Source organism: Urtica dioica, chromosome 11, assembly GCF_054948205.1.
Source record: "Urtica dioica subsp. dioica isolate 48M chromosome 11, U.dioica_male_clone48M_v1_H2, whole genome shotgun sequence".
Lineage (NCBI taxonomy): Eukaryota > Viridiplantae > Streptophyta > Magnoliopsida > Rosales > Urticaceae > Urtica > Urtica dioica.
Window position 1 is genome coordinate 14,114,234 of NC_142766.1, and position 19,172 is coordinate 14,133,405.

The 19,172-nt window shown below is 35.2% G+C and overlaps 2 protein-coding genes and 1 pseudogene across 2 annotated transcripts; all 3 read right to left on the minus strand.

The window, feature by feature from the left end:
* Nucleotides 1–1,324: 1,324 nt before the first annotated feature.
* LOC149381464 (hydrophobic protein RCI2B-like) lies at nucleotides 1,325–2,974 on the minus strand. Its single transcript, XM_089601651.1, has 3 exons — nucleotides 2,804–2,974; nucleotides 2,595–2,703; nucleotides 1,325–1,536 (listed from the first exon to the last, which is right to left on the minus strand). The coding sequence occupies exons 1-2, from the start codon at nucleotides 2,888–2,890 to the stop codon at nucleotides 2,620–2,622; spliced, it is 171 nt and encodes a 56-aa protein (XP_089457777.1). The 5' UTR covers nucleotides 2,891–2,974; the 3' UTR covers nucleotides 1,325–1,536; nucleotides 2,595–2,619.
* A 7,380-nt stretch (nucleotides 2,975–10,354) lies between these two features.
* On the minus strand, nucleotides 10,355–11,174 carry LOC149381465 (pathogenesis-related protein 1 pseudogene; annotated as a pseudogene).
* Nucleotides 11,175–17,282: 6,108 nt separating this feature from the next.
* On the minus strand, nucleotides 17,283–18,375 carry LOC149381466 (uncharacterized). Its single transcript, XM_089601844.1, has one exon. The coding sequence runs from the start codon at nucleotides 18,335–18,337 to the stop codon at nucleotides 17,504–17,506; it is 834 nt and encodes a 277-aa protein (XP_089457970.1). The 5' UTR covers nucleotides 18,338–18,375; the 3' UTR covers nucleotides 17,283–17,503.
* Nucleotides 18,376–19,172: the final 797 nt, after the last annotated feature.

Below are 19,172 nucleotides of genomic sequence, written 5' to 3' on the forward strand. Positions count from 1 at the left end.
TTGGGCATTCCACCTAAATTTTTGTTTTCCTAAAGCTCAATCAATGTTAAATGCTGTCACATGCCATATAGGTTGAACACCTTATTCTGCGCCACATAATACAATACAAGTGACCTTTCTAATATATATTTCTTGTAACGTAAGAAAGACAGTGATGTATTTTTGTATTTTGTGCATTGCTACATGGTAATGATACAGCAGTATGATATTTACGACGATTACTGTGTGTGTGTGTGTGTGTGTGTGTGTGTGTGTGTGTGTGTGTGTGTGTGTGTGTGTGTGTTTTGGGCTAATTGCAATACAATAATTATCTTGCAATACAAGGAAAGACATCCAAATATGTTTAGCCAAATGAGGAGTATCATGATTTCATGAGAGATTGTATGATAACCTGCATTGAATAATAGGCCATAGCAAAGGGTGGTTGTCTCAGCAAGATATATTTTATTTCTTGATTATGTTTTACGTACGTTATCAAGTGGTGAGACTGAGAGTTCGATCATGTTGTGGTTATCCATGTTTTTAGTTGTATTAAATGATATATTCAATCGCACAAGAAATTTAAAGGGTGAGTTTCTTTTGGCTGCAAATCCCACCAGCGAGACTAGCTAGCAATTTTATATCTTGCATTAATACCTGAACGTATGAAAATGAAACATCTAAATAACATGTTTGGCCTAATGAAGAAAAAAGAGTAACATGAGAGCTGATTTAGAATAAGCATTGAATATTTAGGCATGCATAGCAACGGTAATTTGGTCTCTGCAAGATAGAACAGTCAAAATCAAATTAGTGAAAGCAACAAGCCATACTTTACTCAGCCGAAGTCTCTCATTATATTTTGTCCGCTTCCTCCGTGATATTTCGCTTCAAAAAAAATATCGGCAATAAACATCATTAAAATACATGCATGGTCTCGTAAGATATTTTGTTGCATTATTATGTAACAACTGTAGTAGTTGCTCTCTCTCTCTCTCTCTCTCTCTCTCTCTCTCTCTCTCTCTCTCTCTCTCTCTCTATATATATATATATATATATATATATATGTTTGATTCGTTATAACTTATGTGGTTGTTATTCCACAGTAATAAAAGAGAAGCCATAAATAATTTATTATTAGATGCAACGAAGTCCTTGCTGTAGGAAAGCAATGATAATCATCAATCCATTGATCAGAGACCACTAAATTTTTTATGTCACATTAAATTATCAAATAAATCATATTTACTCAAAAGAGACTTTATAATATCGCGATGATCGACAGCCATTAACTTTGGTCCCACTCCCACGTACCATAAATTAAACGGCGAACCTTGACAACGAATAAAGATAAAAGCAATAAAATAATATTCAATGATAATTGATGAGAATGATTAACACAAAATAAAGATAAGCCATCGATGTGGCTATCGTAATAAAAGCAAATTTGTCCCACATACGTTAACAAATACATACAATAAACAATAACAACAGTACTAACAAATACATACACAACAAACAGCAACGCCAAAAGCAGTCTCAAAATATCTGCTTCACCTGCCAACACAATAATTTAGATTTGTTAATAAAAGAAAAAGAAAATGTGAAAGACTAGTAAAATTAATTAAATTGCTAAAAGAAGAAACCTTATCGAGACAGTCTGGAATAAAATAAAGCATAAGTTAGTGGAAGCTTATAAATTAGGTTCGTTGCTAGGACCAAATTGGATGGCATGTCATTTTCATAGCAATAGTACCATAATTAATCTAAACATTGTGTGAACATAGGACCAAATAATAAATAAAATATATGGTTTATTAATAATAATGAAAAAAATATGAAGAGAAAAAACTCTTTATTAAGATAGAATTAACTATAGGCTTGTTGTGGTCCAGGATATTATGAGAAATGGGGATTTTGTTAAATCACGACTATATGTTTTGGCTCTCCAGGGAACGTAATTCAATATGAAACATGTTTTAAAAAAAAAAAAAAAACCTGGAATCATATATGCTTAAACAAAAGATAACGATGCTAAAGAGTTGGGAACAAGGACTAATATAACGGCTCCGAGCAAAAGGACAAATATAACGGCTTGCTCGTTTGACATAAATAATTGGCAATTAAATTTAAAACTAATGAATTTCGTGAATATACAGCTTATTGAAGTTTATCTACAACTAATAAAATAGTCAAAATTTAAAAAATTTGCATATATCAAGTGTTAATAAAATTTTGATATTGTCAATAAATTTATATACAAAGGTAGATATCTTGTATGCAGTGTCAAAAAATGATTAAGTAGTGTTAAAAAGAAAACAGATATTGTTATTTTCACATGATTATTTTATCAACTTAAAATTAAAACCTTACTAGTTTACTAATCAGTTATTTTCACATGGTTATTTTGTATAATTTTCTTAATATAATAACAAACTTTTTAATCCCATATTGAGTATACAATGTTCGAATTTTACTATTGACGAATAACTAAGCATTAATTCTGTGAAAATAGATTAAGACCAACTTTATTGCTGCTGGAAAGTATAATTTTGGCAGAAAACATAAACATCTAATTAAGAAAGACGAATATAGATGGATATATAATTACTTACATATTAAAATGGTAGTGATACGTGATCACCTGGTGATGACATATAGGGCATAGATGATACCAGGGATGTATCCAAACAGAGTCAGCAACAAGCAAATCCAGAACTTGTCCTATTAAACATTATATATATTTATACAATAATATAATCTCATTAGCAAAAGTGAAAATAGAAACAACAATATGTATATATAGAATAGAGTAGTGAATTACATTGCAGCGAAACTTGAGGAAGACACCAAGTGGAGGCAATATGATTGCCACAAGAATGTCTATGAAATGCGATGTTCCTCGGCTCATCTTTGATTGTTTTAATTTTCCTTTGCTTTCTCGATCGAACGAACTCTTTTATTTTTTCTTGCTATGAGAATAACTAGTTTAACTGGCTATATATAAAGAGATAAAACTTGCATTGGCCTGCTTTGGGAGAATATAGAGGTAGTGGTCTTCCACGTGTCAGGTTCTGATTGTAAGGAGGTCCTTTACACGCTTACTACGCTATGGAGAATCAAACAGCCCATAGTCTCGTAAATGTGCCACGTGGTCGTCGACATACATTGCTTTTCTTTTCTTTTTTCCTCCTTTTTTTTCAGTGGCCCATGTAACCCGATATAAATATCCTAATGCATGTAACCCGATAAAAATATCCAATGAATTGAATCACATATCTTTTTTTTTACGTTAACTGAGTTACTCGTGAATTATTACACGAATGTAGAGTGTTAATACCTTATGGTATAAATGAATCGCGAGGAGGCTTACATAGTGACTGATGTATATATTTTATTATAAGGAGGCACATGTGAGATCAACTCTTATAAAAATTTATCTTTGAAAAATAAAATAAATCATATTTAAATAAATAAATAATGACATAAATATTTAATATATCATAGAACATACACTTAAATATATTTTTTTTCAAGAAAAAATATATAATTCTGGGTTTCTATTTAAACAAAGTACGTTAAGTTTAACGGAAATACACGTTGGCTCAGATTAAATATGATTTAATATTTTTTTCTTAAAATTAATATAATACATCAATAATATCCTTTTTATAAAAAAAAAATTAATTAAAAACCACTTTAATATTATAATTAAACATTAATAATATTATTAAAAACATTTTTATTATTAGAAAAATTTAAGCATTTTTCTAAAAGTTATAATAGTAATACTTGATTAATTTTAAGAAATAAATATCAAATCATTTTCAATCATAACATTTTAATAATAAAAAAATTAATTAAGTATTTTTTTAAAAATTATATCATAGAAATATTTGAAAAAATTATATTAAAACATTCATAATTTGAAAAAGATATTACTAATGCTTGATTAATTTTAAGAAATAAATATTAAAATGTTTAATCTCATTAATGATTACTTATGAATAAAAGTTGTTTTTAATTAATTTGTTATTATGAAAATGATATTATTAATGTTTAATTAATTTTAAGAGAAAAATTATTAAATTTTATTTAACCTGAGGTTGTCACGTGTATTTTCATCACACTTAACTGACTTTGTTTAACGGTGCACCAGAAAATTGATATTCAATATATGTACCATATTTAAGTGTATGTTTCTGAAAACAGTAAGTTTTTATGTCACTATTTGCTCTATTTAAATTTATCATGAAAAAACAACAAAAAGAGGAATTTCAAATGTATAAGTTGATAGTGTATAAAAATGGATACAAAGTAATTCTTAGATTCAAACTCGTAATTCCTAATTAATGTCTTAAGTTATAAAAATCTTATATTTAAATTAAAAAAAAATACGTCATGTATAAAAATATGATTATGAAAAATCAAAATGGCAAAATGCAGAGCATTAAGATTTTGTTTTATACAGGTATTATCAAATAAAGAAGAATTACAAATCCAGCCAAAAGCAACACTACAAAATACATTCTTAGACTGTTAAAGTTTATGTACAACAAGTTGCACACAAAATATTACAGAATTAGTAGTTAGATTGAATGAATTGGAGTTATAGATTGAGACCCGAATGTTCCCAATACAGGGGAAGAAGAGTTTCTTTCTTTAATTTTTCCAAAAACTTATTCTACTTTGTGAAGGTAAGAGAGAATTTGGTATTTAGATATTTTTAGCCTAAAAGGTCTATCGGGTCAATATATCATGAATGGTTGGTTATGCAACTCTCAAAAAGGAAGTTTTTTTTTTTTTAATGAAGGCAAGATAGAGAAAATGATCTCTCGAAAGAAGAAGAAAAAAGGGCTTTAGAAGCCACTTTCTTAAAAGTCACCTCATTGAGAGCCACTTTTTTTAGTGTCTTCTTCTTGAGAGCCACCCACGCTTAGCCATCAATTTGTCGGGATGCCTAACATAGCCACTTAGCCTCTCGGGCTCACCCCGCCCAGTACCTCGCACATGAGCCCCACCCAATGGCTCTCCCACAAGCACTTCTCAGCGGCTCCCCCACGAGTCTTTATCAACGGCTCTCCCACGAGCCCTGCTTGGTGGCTTTCCCACGAGCTCAGCTCTTTCACGAGCCCCGCTTTGCGGTTTTCCCACGAGCCCTGGTCAACTGCTCTTCCTCGAGCCATGGTCATCCTTGAGCCCCGGGTAGCAGCTCTCCCGCGAGCTAGCCTCCTCACCCAATGAGCATCCAAGGCCTATCAATACTCTCTCTCTCTCTATCTCTCTATCTCTCTATCTATCTATCTCTCTCTCTCTCTCTCTCTCTCTCTCTCTCTCTCTCTCTCTCTCTCTCTCTTCCTCTCTCTCTAGAGACGAGATGAGACCCCATCACCTCACGTTTAACTCATCATACTAATGTTGAGCATTGGAGCGCGTATTTAGGGCAATACCTCGACACCCTCTTAGCTCATTTTTTTTGTCTCATTTAGGTGACAGAGATTAAAAAAACCGACTTTTCGACTGAGAGAAAGCCAAGACTGGAAACTCGTGCCCTCATCTTGATTGTGTTTCCTAAAGTTCCTTGAAGATTGTGGCACTTTAGGTACTAACCCATATTCGTCACGGTCCTCTTGCGGCCAATGAAAAGCGATTATCATGTATGTTATGATTTTGTAGGCTCTTTAATGATCGTGGCACTTATGGTCATCCCATATTTTTTACGGTCCTCTCTAGACCGCCGGAAAGTGACACCGATGAACTCAAACGATGCACTGGACAAGTCTCGACCTCGCCACGTATGCCCCAAGTGTTGATCCGAGAAGTCACATGGACAATAATAATAATAATATTAGAAATATTTTTTTAAAAGACAAGGGCGTTTTAAAGGCACTGGAAAATTATTTTTAAGGTGTAAACAATTATTTTTCTTCATCTTTACATATTGACTATTTACACTTAAAAATGACTTTTAAAAAATTAAGTAATCATTATTTAAAACCATTTACACTTTAAAAACTCTATTAATGATTTTTTTAAACACTATTCATGATATTTACTTTTAAAAAAAATACTTTAAAATATGAGTTGGACCACCACTGGTCAGGCCCTATGTTTGAGACCTCAATTCTAGCTCTTTGCATTTAGCCCCGTGCTGAGGGTAAAGGCCAACCCAATAGTTCAGCCCTTCTAGAGGGTTGGGACAAAGCCCATATAGCCGATCTAGCGCGGCCCAAAAATTCACACTTTCAGTCGAACGATAAGAAAACAAAATCCATCAAAATTAACACACTCGTAAATTATGTGGCATATAATATTATTAATAAAAAGGGCAATAAAGCATAATAGCTTTCTTAAGTTTGGGCTATTGCAAAATAGCCTTAATTTCCTAATTTTTAAATAAACAGCCATTGAATTCATTAAGCGTAGATGAGATTACTAATGTGCCCTTCCTTAATTTTGTATTAGATAAAATAATTATTGGTAGAACTAACACATATAATTAAAAAAAGAGAAAATAAAGCAATAACCCTACTAAATAGGAAAGAGTATCAAATAGGTAAATCAATTTACAAAGCATTTTATTAAAGCAAATAAAAAAAAATAAGATAAAAGTCAGCCCAAAACTCACACCCACGTTTATTATCATTGTAGGCTATTTTTTTCTTTCTAAATTTACATTCAAATTTGAAATAATTCTCCTTCTATTGATTATTAAACCCAAAGTTCTCTCATACTAAATACGTTTTTTTGTTTATAAAATAACAAACCATATCAACAATTTAGTTTTTGTATCACAAGTTTACGTATAACATATCGTTTGTAAAATTACAAATAAAATTTACTTTATTTACAAACATACAAGTTTAAATATATTTGTATATACATTAGCTACAAACATATAATATGTTCATTTACAACCCAAACAAAACTTGTTTATAAACAAACAAATCCTAAGAATTTTTAAATTGCTAATGCTAATGCTGGGCATCTGATTATTAACAAACAAACGCATTAATTGAAGAATTATTAACAAACGTCCCTAGGTTTACAATTCAAAATAAATTTAAAAAAAACGTTTTTGACCTAAAATTAAGAAAATCAACACTTAAAAACTCTTTCAAATAAACAATTTAACACAGAAAATAACAGAGTAATTAATGCATAAAATCTGCCAAATTATGTCCTTTAAAACATGAAAGTCAACAAGGAAAAAAAAAGGAAAATGCTGGAAAGGAAAAAAAAAGTTGTCCGTCCATTCCGAGCCTTTGGAATGGCTCGACGGAAAAATCAAACGTGGGCCCGGTTCTAGGTCCGCCACCCAAACACGCTTGGTCGGCCGGTCAGCCGACTAGGCACGGCCAGTCGACTAGGCGCCGCTCAACAGGACGATCAGACGGTCGCCGAGTGCTCGCCAATCGGCCGATCGGCCATCATGCGTCCGGCTAGGCTTCCGGACGGCCAGAAGGCGTGTGATCGGTTGGCCACTCGGTCGTCGTCGGACGCGCTTAGCTACCTTCTTGCCAAAAGAGGTAATTCCAAACTCTATAAATAGAGTACACAACCCAGAAAAAAGATAATCCATTTTTAGTCTCGAAAACGCTGCCGAACCTCTGAGATGCTCGTTTCACTCATATTTGGCATCTAAACACACAAACACCATGCTTCTGCCTCAATCCTCTTAATATTGAGAGTTAATTAATCTTTTATTCTCTTTTTTAGGATCTCTGCAGGATGTGGAAGACCATCACAGATAGGGAAGAACTCGGGACACCGAGTTCAGGACGCTTATGCTCGAGCGCGATCACTTGCTCCGGCTTTGGATCGAACCATGCGAGTCTCTAAATCGTTGTCCGAAAACGAGCGACAAAAAAAAAAAAAAAAAAAAAAACTATCATTACTTTGAAAGCAAATTATAAAAAGGAAAAAAAAAATCCATTATTTAAAAACAAATGAATTATAAAACAAGGGATAGAATAGTAAAATCAACCAATAAAAACTGCCTAATAAAGTGAGAATGGCTAGTGATTTAAAAATTAGGAAAGTCTGTTACATTTATTATTTGAAATAGTATTAAGTGGAATAGTCAACTATTAACTATACATAAAGTTTGGGATTGAAATATACGTACACGGTGTAATATCGGTGTACATCACTACTAAGCTGAGTGAAATACATAATCATATGTAATTGGTAACCAAATAAATAATAAAATCATATATATATATAGTACATTTCAAACTAAAATAACAGCGTGCCTCACACTTATATAAATTTCCAAACAACAAAATATTTCTAACAATCCTGTTTATATCCGATGAAAATTTGATTGCTGAAGGAAATGCCGGTTGTAAACTTAAATTTTAAAGAAAAATTACAAGGACCAATCCACTTGAAACATTGGTATTGCGATCTATATTTCATTTAAGTTTTAAATATAGCCACAAACAAATGATGATGTGGTTTCATTTGTCATTTAACAAATTACTATATTAATTTTTTTTTAAATCGGGTGAACATAAACATATAACCAACGTTTTGATCGCAGCCAAATAATACAGCTTTAATACACGTTAACTTGATTTATTTCATGATATTTTCTTTCCTTTTTTGTAGTCCAATTAGTTATGATATCAAGTTTTTTTAGTTAATTTCCGTTTATTCTATACGCGGTAAGTTTTGACTAGCTGACACGTTGGCTAGTAGTTGGTTTCTATTATTTATGTTACATAAGGGTATTTCCGCTAGATTATAATCTAGCCAATGTTTGGTAAAGTTTGTAATCTAGTCATATACAGAAATAAAAGATTAGAAAATATCGGAAATACCTTTATGTAACATAAATGGGAGAATGAGCATACTAGCCCAATCAGCCCACCAATATTAGTAGAATAACTCAAGTTTGAATAAATTAAGAGAATAGCCCAATTAATAATTGACTACCCAAATTACCCTGATCTGGTCTTCGACGCCTCTCTCCTCAACCACAGCCACCACATCCCCGCCCAGTTCATCTTGCCCGACCACGAAAAGCCCTCCTCCTCCGCCGCGCCGGAGCTCGCCATCCCCCTCGTCGACCTCGCCGGATTCCTCTCCGGCGACCCCACCTCCGCTGCCGAAGCCTCCCGCCTCGTCGGCGAGGCCTGTCGCCACCACGGCTTCTTCCTCGTCGGAAACCATGGCGTGAGCTCCGACCTCTTCCTCGGCCGCCTCGGCGCCGTCCAACTCGCCGGCGACTCCCTCGCCGTCGCCTTCGCCAACATCACCGCCTACTCCGTCCTCTCCGGCCTCGCCGCCGGAATGGAGCCGATCTGCAACCAGGCCTTCGGCACCGAGAAGTTCAAGCTCCTCGGCCTCGCCGCCCAGAGGACCTTCCTCCTCCTCATCCTGACCTCGCTCCCGATCGCCGGAATCTTGCTCCAAATCGACTCCATCCTCATCCTCTTCAACCAGAGCCCCGAGATCGCCGCCGTGGCCAAAGCCCTAAACCTAACCCTAACGTCGGGTTCGCTGGAGGTGGAGAAGAAGAAACAATTCGCGAATCGGTTAATTAATTAACCTACTGGAGTGAGTTACGTTAATTAATTAACTGATTCGTGAATGATTTGAAATTCACAAAAAATTTACAAAAATCATAACTTAAGTCAATTTATAATCAAAGCATTCAATTAATTAACCTAATTCCGAATTCAATCATTTAGTAAATTAACTTTACTAAAAAAAAAAATCAGAACTTGAACTAATATTCAACCAATAAGTTAATTAATTAACCTAACTCACTCCAGTAGGTTAATTAATTAACCAATTCGCGAATTTGTTAAGGGCATTATGGTCTGAGCCGAAAATATGGGCTATTTGCTTAATAAAATGAAACTTGGGCTACTTCCCCAATAAGAATGACAAATTTGGTTAGTTACAACAAATTTCACAACATAAATCATAGAAATCAACTACTAACCAATGTTTCAGTCAGCCAAAAACGCTGTCTACATTTTGATGTTAGCCGATTTTAATAGAGGGTAATCTAGTAATTTGCTAAATAAATAATAAAGTCACGTCATCATTTGTGGCTAGATTTGAAACTTAGGTGAATAGTTGACTAGATTACAATAACAACCTTTCAAATGGCTTAATCTGACTAATTTTTCTTATAATTATATCTAACTAATATAATTAATTAAATCCCTAATTTTAATTACTCTTCTATCATATTCTACGATATAGCTAATTAGATCTCAATTTTAAATTTTTTATAATTCCAACTCACTATAGTGAGTTACTAGAAAAATAACACATGCTTCATACAGACAAAAAAAAACATTAAGAGAAGGAAAAAAAACACATCTTAATAAAGTATTATATATATAGAGAGAGTTTTTCATTTCACGATAACCATGACTTTATTCATAAAATTCAAGCAAACACACATATTAAGGCCTTTCTCATTACTAGTGTAATGAATACGAGGCATGGTATATATATATAATTCAGCCAACCCAAATGTCTAGTGATCTTAGGACATACTTATATAAGAAAGAGGTTTATGATAATTGATCAGTAGGGCTTGCGGCCATTAAAGTTGCCACGCGGATCATAGTTGCATGAGATTAGGGTACCGCCAGTGTTGCACCGGACCTTGGCGCAGCCGAGGCGGAGCGAGTCGCTCCACACGACCTGAGTGTAGTGCCCGCAGACCTTGCCAGGCTGGCACGTGTTGGAGTTGTAGTCGTAGAAGGCCTTCTCGTCGACCCACATGCTCACGGCGCTGGTGCCGGCCATGTCGCCGCTGCTCCAGGCCAGGTTCTCGCCGTAGGGCCCGCCGGAGTGGACCATCCGGCAGTCTCCGGCGAGGCCGCTGATGTAGCGCTGGGCGAACGACGCCAGCGTGGCGTCCCACGCGATCGGGCCCACCCCGACCTGCCCGCGGGCCGCGTTGTGGGCGTTCACGAAGTCTTGTGGGGAGTCTTGGGCTTGGGAAACAGTGGCCAATAGTAAGACCACCAGTAATAGTGATAGCTGTGATGCCCTAGCAGCTAGCTTCATGTTTTCTTTTTTTTAAATGTTTATGATATGATATAGAGATGGGTGATAAGAGTGCTATATATGTTTCTGTGAATGTGGGTTGAGAAGCTAAGCAAATCTAAGAGGGTATTTATAGTACTGAACTACTGATATGGGGCTGCGAAATTTCATTATTTGGTTCACGTTGAAAAGTATTATGGTTAATGACATTTCTCAGTTTTTAGGCTTGGAAATAAACGTTGCTTTTATGAAAGCCAAGCAGCTTGTGGAAAACGATTATTTGTGGAATTTTTCTGCGTAGCATTTGCGTAAATCAATTAGGTTGTAGTTTCTAGTAGCTTGTCAAACAAGAGCCAATCAAGAATAGTCATCAGCCACCATATTTGTAGCAGTGGCGGATCCAGAACTTGGAAAGAGGGGGGGGCAAAAATTCAGTTTAGGCTGAATTTTTTTTTTTTTTTTTTAAGCCTGAATTTTTTGTCCAGGGGGGCCGAGGCCACTTGACCCCACCACCTGGGTCCGCCCCTGATTTGTAGTTTTATTTTTCTAAGCATTTTGCCCCTAGTTTCACGGAAGGATTATTTTTCTAGTGCACTTATTCTCTATTATCATTACCAGTCAGCACTTTCTACTTTCACAAATGTTTTAATAAAAGTTATTTGTAGAACATTTATCCACGATTTTTGTTTTATATCACAAGTGTTGTTAAATTTAATTGCCGCGTACCCTTTATATTATATGTATAGCTCAATTATTAAATAACTAAGAAAATAGTTCAAATTTAATTAATTTAATGGCTATGTCTAGTTAATTTAATTTATTAAAATAATTAATACAATTACTTATAAAGTTGTCAGTTATCCACGAAGAAAAAGAAATTCGACCGAGACTAATATTGGTGAACCTTGGTTGATTTAATTGACTATAATAGTTAGTTAATTGACTATAATATTTAATTTCATTTACTTATAAAATATATTAAGTAAGGAAGAGTACTATATTTTTATATTTTAAGATTTCTATGGTTAAGCAATAAATTTAGTTGGGTATGGTTTCTAACCGTTTCTTCTGAATTTTTAATTTATTTACTTTCACATGTTCATATTTATACTTTTTTTTATAACATGTTCATATTTATACTTTTATTGGCACACTATGTATGTTGTTACATTATATGTTGGTTTTATTTTTTAGTGCAAGTTGTTTGGAAAGATGTCGGTTGTCATGCTTCTATTTCTGGTGAGACATCTTTCCTCTTGTGTGCAGACTTTATTTCAGGCAAGTTTCCAGTATTGACAGATTACCTCGCTGGTGACTTCATTATGAGATATTGCCTCGCCGGTGACTTTATTATGAGATATTTGTATGAGGCTGGGTAAGGAAACCCTAAATACACTTTCAGGCCTGTACAGCTGCTATAAAAGCCATGCGTTCCCCCTTAGTAGCCTTGATGCTTTTTGACAAAACACTTAGAGCTCTTAGACGTGCAAGACCGGCGGACTGGAAGGCTTTGTGTTTTGTTAATCGCGGTGTATTCTCTCAAACACTATTCCACAAAGATTGAGTGTCTGTGAGAGTTGGGTTTTGTGATCTCGTGATTGAAGGCTCACGAAAGGTTGAAGACTGAAAGTCATCCGAGCTCAGGTAGTTGCTCGAAGGGTGGAATTGAGACGGAGCTCAAATCCAGGGGGAGTCCCTGGTTAGGTATTCACTGGTGATAATAGTCTCTAGGTTTTATTGATTTGGTGATTGTAATCTATATAAACCTTGCGTGTACTATTGACTACAAGATAGTGAAATCCTTTCCACTGGCAGAGTGCCCCCAGATGTAGGTGTATTGCACCGAACTGGGTAACCATATCGTGTGTATTTTCTTTATCGCACTGTTTGTTGTTTATCCATTATCTGTGTGCAAGCAAGTTGTCGGACACATTGTCAATACATTGTGTGCGACATCTTATCCTTGTGAATAATCAGAATTTCAATGTATATCTTGAAAATTTCATACCCAATAGGATAATATGAATATATATTTTATTAAAAAAATTATTATTTCACAAAACATTGCAGATTTTTATTTGTATTTGTTCCGGATAATTATTTTACGAAAAATATAACTGATATCAGTATATGGACATTCAAAATTTAGATTAATAAAGTTTAATTATCCACATTTCTCAAACTTTATTGTCAAGTGATAAGCGCGTTATAAACGTGTTTGTTTGTACTCTCGGAAGTGAAAAGAAGTTAGTTCGAGAGAATTTTCATGTGTTTTGGAGTGTTTTTCTTAATTTTCAGAGTTTGGAGGTTCAAAAATGACCAATAGAGCATTTGAGGACGACGGGGAAATCGCAAGGAGTTCAGAACATCTTTCGGATCTCAATTCCGACACCCGGAGCTCAAGATAGGTGGTTCAAGGTGAACCAAGCAATGCACAAACTTCCAGAGTTCTGTGCGTTTTCCCTGTGCGGCCCCTGTGCGGTGCACAGCCCTGTGCGTTTGCCATGTGCGACCCCTGTGCGGTGCACAGCCCTGTGCGCTCACCCTGTGCGTTGGGTGTGCGGTGCACAGGCTGCCCAGAAGACCTGTGCGGTGCACAGGACGACCTGTGCGGCGCACAGGCCCCGATTCCCACTTTTTTTGTCACGCGTTTTAATTGTAATCCAAGCCGTTGGATGCGATCCGACGGCCCATATGAGCTCCGAAAAACCTAGGAAACCTACAAAAACACTTTAGATTATTGAGAAACATATCTTTTGCTTTTGCTTTTGCTTTTAGTTTTGTATATCTTATTCGACTGCAAAATCCCGGGAGAGAAGAAGCATTCAGAGAGGATCATCGTCGCCACAATCTTGCTTTCATCATTCACAGTTTTCATCTCTATTCTCTGAATCTTTGGAACTCCCGTTTTTATTAATATAATTCAGTTTTTAGTCATGATTGCTTTATATTCATCGCCGTTTATTCTCCGTTCAATCATGCACTAAATTCATTAAGGGCTATGGTGTAGAAAGTTAGGAATATGGTTATGGATTCAATCATGTCAAATTAATGTTCATATGCTCTATCATGTTTGTTTATTTTAATTCCGTGTGTAATGCTTGAATTCGATTAGCTACCGTGTTCATGATATTAGGATTGCTTAATGCTCGGAAGAGATTAGGTTAGTCGTGCACAAGGGTTAATTTACCGGGATACATTCCTAGGCTAGACATAGCTAGGCTGTTTCGGAGTCGTGTGAACGTTCTTGTTTTTAATGCTAGCCGTTGTTTTTAGGGGTTGAGATCGAGAGAAGATATCCCGGCATAGGTTTAGATTCTTAGATGTTCGAGAGAAATCTTAGATTACCATTATTGTGAGAGTGATTAGCAAACATAAGAGTGCGTGTTTTGTGCGTAATTCCCGAATCCAAACCATAGGAATAACTTGTGAAGCCATAGTTCTTGCTTTCTCATTATCGTGAACCATCGTATTTTAATTGCTTTTAATTTTCGTTCGTTTTTTATAACCATCACAATCATCAAATCATTGGGTTCAATTCGTGCTAGTAATCTTGTCAATTTAATTAAATATTTTCCTCGTGGGATCGATTTTACAAAAAAAGTCAAATAGTCAAAATCCATAAATTTATTAAAAATAAAAACCGAGGAACTCAATTGTTTATAACATGAAGTAATAGTTAAACCTCTCTCTCAAACTCTTGCTTTCGTGCTCTCTCCAAACAAATCAAGATTTGGGCTTTCAATCTTCGGTGTCGTCACTTCTTATCGTAATGCTTATCGTGTTTTTAGGAATTGAGATCAAGAGATGATTTTTCATATATTAGCATAGGCTGTTGGATCCTCGAGAGAGATTTAACGATATTAATACGTGAGCGGGATTAATACAAAGAGAGAACCAAAATATCATGCGTAATTCTAGGAATCATGGCCATAGAAAAATTAGCGAATCCGTTTCCATTGCCTTTTACATATCCGTCCACTTGCATATATTTTGTGTTTTATTTATTTCGTTGTTTTTAGTTAATAATCACATTCGTCGTTTTGAGTTCAATTCGTTACTAGCTGAATTAAAATCATTTATTTTGACTTTTATACCCCATATTGTAGGGTGGATCTTAAAAGATATGAATGATCCTCCAAGCCGTACATACGATTTCATCGAATACGGCTTCCACCGAATTCTATATGTATCTATGAGATCAAGTATGGAATTCTGTTTACTCACTTTAAATTAAGTATCCATTTCCCTCCTTCTCCTAGTAGGATTGGAAATCTTGTATTTTACACATCCATACGATTGAGTCCTTGAGTTTCCGAAATAGTGTAAAAAGAACTGTTTCGAATGATTGCTATTTGACTCGGACCTGTTTTAAAAAAGTCGAAACATTTCAAATTTTTTGGTGACACGGACAAAGTCAAAAGCCTCTTAAATTATTTCAATATTGGACCTTTGACATAGTTCAAAAATTAATTTTGAATACACTATCAAAGTTATAACGGGATTGAAATTTTGGTTAAATTTAAAATAAGTATTTTGTAAAAGAAAAATTAAACATTGACTATTTTGTAATTTTAAAAGTTTTAAAGGTGGTCTAATTGGTATAATTTTTCATATATAAGTTTTACAAAAGATTAGAAAAATAGCCAACTTAAACGTTTGATATTGCTAAATAGCTAAGGTTTGGTAAATATTAGGTAAATAGCCATAAATGATGACGTGGCTTAATATGGCATTGAATATTTACTTGATATTTACATTTGTAAATATATAAAATTGGCTATTTACCTAATATTTACCAAACCTTGGCTATTTAGCAATTCCCAACGTTTAAATTGGCTATTTTGCTAAATTACGTACCCTAAGTTTTAAAGGATTTTCCCCATCATTCATTTCATTCTATACTTTGTAAATCTTGACGGGTATTCCTTTGTGTTACAAAAAATATCATCTTTTTTGTAGGGATAATAACAAAGATATCTCAATTATTTGGTAAAAAATTCACTTTTTATCTACTTGAGCTTGTTAAGTTCTTATAAATATTTCAATTTGACATATTTTTTTGGTTAAGTGGGATAATTCCACGTTGATTATGTGTGTAAATGAACATGCGTTTATAAATCGGTTTGACATCTTCACTTGACACCAATTAATTTTGAGTTGGACTTTAACGTGGTATCGGAGTCATGTCCATTAACACAATTTATATTTGACTCGGCCCACACGAAACATGAGGAGGATTGTTACTCGGTCTGGTCACGCTATGCGTGAGGGAAAGTATTGAAATGAGGATAATCTCACATTGATTATGTGCATGAATGAACATGTGTTTATATATTGGTTGAACCTCTTAACACTAATTGGTTTTAAAATGAAATTTAACATTTTTAACTGCATAGAATCCATACATAAAAAACCAAAATTTTCTAAAAAAAACCATTGATCAATTACATAATCATTTCTAAAAGAAATTACGAAGGAAAAAAAATGGGTTGAGTGAATATATTTGTATGGATTTCACCCATTCAGGGTTATGATTTCATTATTTAAAAACGCAAGTAAAATTTAATATAGCCAAAAAAATACATTTGTTATTTTCTCTATAAAATACGCACTAGTGGTGATAATTTTGCAAATAATTCCAAGCAATTAATTTTCTCATCCTTTCACTCCAACCAAATCTTAAGAAAACCCCTCTATTTTAATCCATGCTTTACTATATTAAATTCTTCCCAAACAGAACCATATTATATACGGACACAAATAGATTAGACTCCAACTTACATGGACACACGTCTTTTGATTTACTTGGCATGTCTAAGTAAAAATAAAAATAAAAGATTGTTAGATGAGATCCCACGCACGCACGTCGATGCAGGGAGAGTAGATTTGTCGCCTTATTTTTTGGAATAATTAATGCGTTGCTGATAATTAAAGTTTTATTTAGCTAATACAAACATGATTGCAAGATATTAGTTGGTATTGGGATACATACAAATACAATACGTGCACTGAATACTTTGTGTGGTGTCTCTCACTATGGGACCGATTCCTAATGTTTTTAGTTGATGTTATTTTATGAATGATACTGTTAACGAGTCTCCCATGGTAAAAATCAATATCAACATTTTTCATATATAATTGCAAAGATTCGCTCTCCTTAAAATCTGTAAGTTTATTCCCCCTTTCAAATAAATTACTTTACTTGAATCCTCACACACCCAGTGCGCCAATATATAACTTCAAGTTTCAGTTAGAAGTAATTTGATTATACTTTGAGCGTTTACATAAAACATATAGTAAAGTATACAAATTAAAAACCATCAGAATAACACAACAAAATAGAATAAAAACAAAAATTACAACAGCTTCATTTTCCGGATCCACAGATCACAAAATAACACTTGTACAAAAAACTACACATGATCACCAACACTTATACAAAAAAAGCAACGAACTTCATCAAAATGACTCGCACAAACAGAAAGAAATGATTATGAATGAATCAATAAGGCTTCTCTCCGATGACGTTGCCGGGCGGGTAGTAGAGGCAAGAGACGATTTCGCCGGCGTTGTTGTCGCAAGTGGCCTTGGCGCAGCCGAGGGAGTTTGAGTCGCGCCACATGATCTGCGTGTAGTGTCCGGTGACTCCGTAGCCGTACTTGTAGTTGGCCTTCTCCTCCATCCACATGTCCACCGCCTCCGACGGGGAAAGCTTGCCGCCGCTCATCGCCAGGTTCTCCCCGAACGGGCCCCCGAAGTGGAACAAGTCACACCCCGTGTGGGCCAGCCGACTCGCGTGGTCCATCGCGTGCTGGGCCAGGCTCGAGTCCCACTTCAGCGGGCCCACCCCCGCCTCCGACCGCGGCTTGTTGTGCGCGTTCAGGTACTCTTGTTGTGGGCCCGAAGGAGTGTAGTCCTTGTTCTCCGTTTTCGGTTTGCTTGGGGCGACGGGGACGGCTTCTTTCGAGGGGATTTTGGGCTCGGGGACTTCTTGGGTCGGGGTTTTGGGGGTCGGGACTACTTCTTCTTGCTCCTTGGGGGTGTACTCGGGGGAGTATTCCTCGGGGGCTGGGACTTCCTCTTCTTGGGAGGGAGTTTCGGGGGTGTACGATTCTTCTTCGGGGACGTCCTCGCCGGAGTAGTAGTACTCTTCGCCTTCGCTAGGGACTACTTCTTTTTCGGGGGAATAGTGTCGGGGGTTGTTGCGGTATCGGTATCGGTATTGGTGTCGATGGTTGCGAGGATAAGGGTAAGGGTAAGGGTAAGGGTAGGCGAAGGAGATGGCAAATAGGGCGACCAATAAGGCTAGTGAAAGCCAAAGTTTTTGAGAAGCCATGCTCACTTCTTTTGGGTAGGTTTTTTCTTCTTCTTCTTTTGGACGATATTTGTTGGAGATAATAGTGAGTTGGGTTGGGGTATATATATAGTGCTAACTTGCTAGAGTTTTATATTTTTTTAAGGAGCCAATGATGGAATGTCTAATTAGTCAATTTATATTTTATTTTATTATCTCATGTGAGAGGTTACAGAGTCGTAAGCTTCATGGGTTGCACGTCTAGTACTAAGTATTCCATTTGGAATCTGGGATATAAAGGTTTGTGAAATTTCATGATATATTTTAATTTCAACTGTATATTTCTTCAGCCCAGTCTTAACTTTTTTGGGTGTTGTATGGCAATAATGAATGTTTCAAAAGGATCATATATATTTCGAAAATATTTGTGGATGGCTAGCTAGTAAATATTTTGGTTTATCGTACATGTTTAAAAATACGTGCATCCACGTACGCTTGCACATTAGGGCAAACAATGAACTAATATGTTAAACGTTTTAAAAGGACCTAGTCAATTTTTTCTTATCAACTTCTAGCTAGTTTTTATATATAATTCGATTTTTATATATATGTGAATGAGAGTTGTGGTGTGCAACACCATGCACTTGTGATATGAATACGGAAAATTATAAGATAAAATATAACGGCCGGCTAGAACCTCAACTTGTAAGTTGATACAAAATCACACATGAACGTTAAAAATAATTTTATTATTGATAAAGATTACAAGGCTTCTCTCTAAAATAAAGAGAATAAGGTAACTGATATTATCTCTCATTTCCATCCCATCGTGTTGTACTCATGTCGCTTACATCTCTTGTTATGGTGTCATTTTTTT